This window comes from Austrofundulus limnaeus, unplaced genomic scaffold, assembly GCF_001266775.1.
Source record: "Austrofundulus limnaeus strain Quisiro unplaced genomic scaffold, Austrofundulus_limnaeus-1.0 Scaffold126, whole genome shotgun sequence".
Classification (NCBI taxonomy): Eukaryota; Metazoa; Chordata; class Actinopteri; order Cyprinodontiformes; family Rivulidae; genus Austrofundulus; species Austrofundulus limnaeus.
Genome location: NW_013952528.1, coordinates 1,241,826 through 1,246,605, shown reverse-complemented (window position 1 = coordinate 1,246,605; position 4,780 = coordinate 1,241,826). Strand labels below are relative to the sequence as shown.

General features: G+C 42.3%; 1 protein-coding gene across 1 annotated transcript; it reads right to left on the bottom strand.

The window, feature by feature from the left end:
• Positions 1 to 60: 60 nt before the first annotated feature.
• Positions 61 to 3,576, bottom strand: LOC106522312 (tumor necrosis factor ligand superfamily member 10; the record flags this gene model as incomplete). The annotated part of the gene is given in 3 exon segments (XM_014015287.1): positions 61 to 106; positions 2,632 to 2,757; positions 3,333 to 3,576. Coding segments are annotated over 3 exon segments (280 nt in total), but the record flags the coding sequence as incomplete, so codon positions are not given.
• Between the last annotated feature and the right edge of the window lie 1,204 nt (positions 3,577 to 4,780).

The window sequence follows — 4,780 nt, the reverse complement described above, 5'->3', positions numbered from 1 at the left end:
GATGCAACCTTTTCTTTTCTCTGGACTGCAGCTTCATTTCATCCTTGTGAGGTTCCTCACCTTTCACTGCTGAAGTAATCCTCCTCTGGTAACGCTGAGACAGAGACTACAGGAACAACAGATGCAAACAGTTAATCAGAATCACACATGTGGTTGTTTGATGCTTTTATAGTTTCTAAAACACCTCGACGAGCACAGCACAAGTTTCAACAAAGGATCCCGCCCCGACACACATTTAAATTTGAAATCTGTTCTACGAACTTTGAGGCACCGAAACAAACAACTTAAATTAGATTAGAAGGCAGAACGCTAAATATGCCTAAATGAAAGTATCCTTTTGAAACTTTTATCTGCAGAGAAGAACAAGCTGTTCATTCCTGCAAAACAGACTTGTTTTTCTTGACTTTGACCCTGAAAATGTGCTGACATCAGCACCAGGAAGTGTCCTCGGGCGAATAATAAGAAGCCTTCATGTTCAGACGAGCAGCAGATCCCTTCCTGTAAATCGATCTCTCTTCTCTTCCTTGTGTCTTACGTTTCTCAAATCAGTTAATCTGCAACTACGACTGGACTGATGAAAACCAGTTTCTCAGTAAAGCTGCTTTCTGTTTAGAGAGCGAAAACACATTTTTCCTCACTTTTAAAGACATATAATGAAAGAATTACAAAAGATTTATGTAAAAGGTTGTTTCCTAACGTGAGAATTATAGCCGTTTTTACTGGCAGCAAACAGATGTGGCAAAAGTTTAAAGAGGTTTTTTTAGGCAACCAACACAGGCGTGAACTTTATTTACCTGCCTGCAACCGTGTGAACAAGAATATGAAGCAAAAATTTGTTGACTAAAACTTCTGCAAAATGTTTAGTCANTTTTTTAAATAAACCTTTTTTATCACCTACTTCTGAAAGACAACAAACAGATCAAGTTTATGCTTGCCTTTGCATGTGTGTCCATTTGTCTGCTGTGTTAGCAAAATATCCTGAACAAATCTGAATGAAATTAGTGATCGTGCATCTGCAGCCGACTACCTTTCGGAGTCAACCCAAGATGGCTGCCACAGCTAAACAATTATAGCACAGTAACATAAAAATGAACATAACTCAGTCAGTTTTACAGATATTTAACTAAAGTTAGGAGCGGCAGCACATGTACCAACACTTAGCTAATGGATCATGTGACTTATATGTCAAATATGTTATTTTCAAGCTTTGACCAAAACAACTTAATTCCATCATTCCTCAACATACAGCCTTCATTTGAAACTAACAGCAGTTAAAATGTTTGGCAGAAATAAAGTTACTACAAACATTTTWAACATTTTAACAAGTCTAAACTTTTGTGTTTATCACATACTGTGGATGAGTTCTGTTGWTTTTTGGCAGGATGTTTGAAACTTAAAACACGCCTTCTTGTTATTCAAGGAGAAACCGGTTTGAATACTTTGAGTAAATCCAGTGAATTGTTCCGACACTAAAACGTCACAGCAGCTGATTTTGGTGATGCTCTCTCACACAACTCCCCTCCATGCAGCTTTCACAAGATGGATTCTAAAACCATTTGGCAATCGCAAATTCAATCTAACACCATCTTCTGGTGACACTTTGGTTTAAATTTACATAATCAGAACAGAATGAAAACATTTAGCATTCACAGCTGAGTCCTTGTTGCTTTATTGGGACGCAAACTGGTTCAACTACAAGCCTGGCAAATTAATTTTACAAATAATCAAAGCAGCAAAACGTAGTATTCAACATATACTGAAGACGTGGTGCCGTGAATCTACTGAGCATCACAAGTTTAAAGACTGTGGGTCAAACTTGCATGATTTTACCACCGGTTTACATTTCCTTGAGCATCGGAGTCCAAAAAAAAAAAAAAGGGCAGCAAAGTGAGAGGAGGAGAATCTGAAGACGGAACAAAAACCAAACAGATATCACGTCGAGGGGAAAAAAAGGGTTTTTGGAGGGTTTCAGACCAGAGCAGGTGAATGCATTCCTGTGCCGATTAGACCCCAAAGGATCACATCTCTGAGCATGAAGGAGCTCATTGTCCGTCTGTGACAGAGATTTAGATCATTTCAGCATTTTATTTCCTCTGATTTTCACAGGAAGCTCCTCATGATGACGAGGACCTCAACCCTTTCCAGAATTAAAAATAAATAAAGAAGTAAGTAAGTAAGTAAGTAGGTAGGTAAGTAAGTAAGTAAGTAAGTAAGTAAGTAAGTAAGTAAATAAATAAATAAAACTATTTCTACAGCATCTTTCACAGACACAAACATCACAAAGTACTTCACAGAAAGCAAAAATACATAAATAAATAAATAAATGGCATTTTTACGTTCTTTGCAATTAAAAGGCTGTTTTTTAAAAGAAATTAATGATGCCATACACTTTTCATGCCAGAATATGAAAAAAGGGAAGACTTATAGAGCTAATTTGGTCAAACTAAATCTGTGCCATGCCATGAATACCTCAACTATACCAGTCAACTTTTATGCATCATTTCCATAGATTGTGCCAAAATGTGGGCCGTTTTTGCTGCAGAGCAGAAGAAGGAAACTGGCGGCTGTTTGTCACTCTGATCACAAAGGCTCTGCTGTTGTGTTGGAGCAGTGCATTGCGGGTACTCTCACCTTTTCGATGAGCAGGTGGAGCTGCTCGGTGACCTGCCAACACGGATCTCCTCTTCCAGCCGTGATGCTCTGCAGGTCAGAGCCCGTCAGACAGGAGACACTGCTCCGGGCGAACGTCTCCTTCATCTGCGGAGGAGAGAAAAGCTGTTTGACCGACTGCTGCTTTAATTGTCTTTCTGCAGGAGAAGGCTGATATTTTCCTGGCACGTGTCCAGGTTATTTTTAAACCTGTTTAGGTTTTATTTCCCACATAATGATGTTTCATCAATGATTGATTTCTGTAAACAGTTCAGCTTTGGACGCGGTCCAGGTAAGAAACTACGCAACTCTGAAGCATGGCTGCAGTTCACCTCTTTACCTTCATATCCTTTTCTGTTCTGGTGCATGTTTATGTGAATCTGTTTGAAACTGGATTTGTTTAAAGTGAGAGGGGTGTATGTGTGTGTGTGTGTGTGTGGCCTGCGCTGCTTTGTGCAAAATAAACTGCGTGTGTTCTGGAGCGCGTAAAACCAAACTAAAGCAGTTCTTCACCAAGTGCTGAGCTGTAGCGATTATAGAGTTTAGAAAGGGGGGGGGGGGGAGTTGCATCAACACTTTCAGCAGATTTGCGCGCTCCGCGGAGCGCGGAGAGCCTCCTGCCGCCGCTGCGTAAAATCAAAAACTGCTGCCGCGTCTCCGCTTCGTGCGCACGGGTTCCTTACCGAGTTGAGAGCCGTGGTGAAGTGCAGCACGGTGATGGTGACCACCACCGTCTGCAGCAGAACCGCCACCAGCAGCAGGACGCCGAGCTTCGGACCGGAGCCCGTCATGGTGACGACAGCCCGCCGTCCGGGACCCGAGCAGCGCAGCCGCGTCCGCAGACCGTCCCCGCTCCCAGACTTCCAGGACGAGAAGAACAATGGAGGAGAGAGCTGGCTTCTTCACTTTTTTTTATACCCTCCCCGTTCCTGGCTGCGCACGGGAGGAGGAGAAGGAGGAGGAGGGGGAAGAGGCGGGTCTGAACAACAAGACTTTTTTCACTCTTTGATTAACTCCTGCGTGCAGAGATCATTGTTTCATCTGTGCGCTGAGAAAACACTGATAACTTTTATCACCGACTCAAATCTCCTCTGCAGATCTGCAGCTGCCCCGGGAGGAGACAAAACGCCTCTGACACAATCAGAACTGAAAAACCTGACACCTCCATTTTCATTTAAACACCACAGATGTTTAGGATTTTCTGACTTTAGTTAGAATAAATTAACTTAAAATGATGCACATTTTGGTTTATAATMATAATAAAAACATGTAAATCTGAGAAAATGGATTTGTGGAGTAAAAGGCTTAATWAACATTTGAGCAGCTCAGAGGTGAGAGGAAGGAGACAGTTCTGGCCTTTCTGTCTGCCTTTGTCTTTTAGTAAAATATCTAATGAACCTCTCAAAGTTGATCTAAATCGTTAACTTTTGGAGTCAGCCCATTAAACATGACTGTAAACTGACTTTGAAACACAAACATTGCTACAACTCAGTTAATTTGACTAAAAATAAGCTAAAAATGAACGTGGCTAGGATCAAACTCACATACCTGAGTGTGATGACGTGATGGTCTTAGTTTAAAACTCTGACATTACATCTAATGATTTGGAAACTGGGTTATTATTTTTTTCTGTTTACAATAAATGGATTGCTCTCTCTGGGTTGKGGTTGAGGTTCTSCTTCAAGTGGTGGAGTTCAAGTATTTTGGGGCTTTTGTTCACAGTGAATGGAGCATGAGACTRACAGACAGATTGGTGTGACTTCCTCAGTACTGTAGACTCTGTATTATCTGTTGTGTTGAAAAGGGAGCAGAGCTGTGAGGCGATCAGGCTAGAGTAGAGCCGCTGCTCCTCCACATCGAGAGGAGCCAGTTGAGGTGTTTAGGATTCTTTCTAGATGCCTCCCTGGAGAGGTGCTTCAGGCATGGCCGACTGGGAGGAGACCCTGAGGATGACCCAGGACACGCTGGAGAGACTATTGTCTGCAAGAACACCTTGGAATCCTCCCAGAAGAGCTGGAAGAGGTGGCTGGGCCTCCCTGCTGAAGCTGCTATCCCACAGCCCGACTCGGAATAACGGAAGATGATGGATGGATGGATGGATGGATGGATGGATGGATGGATGGATGGATGG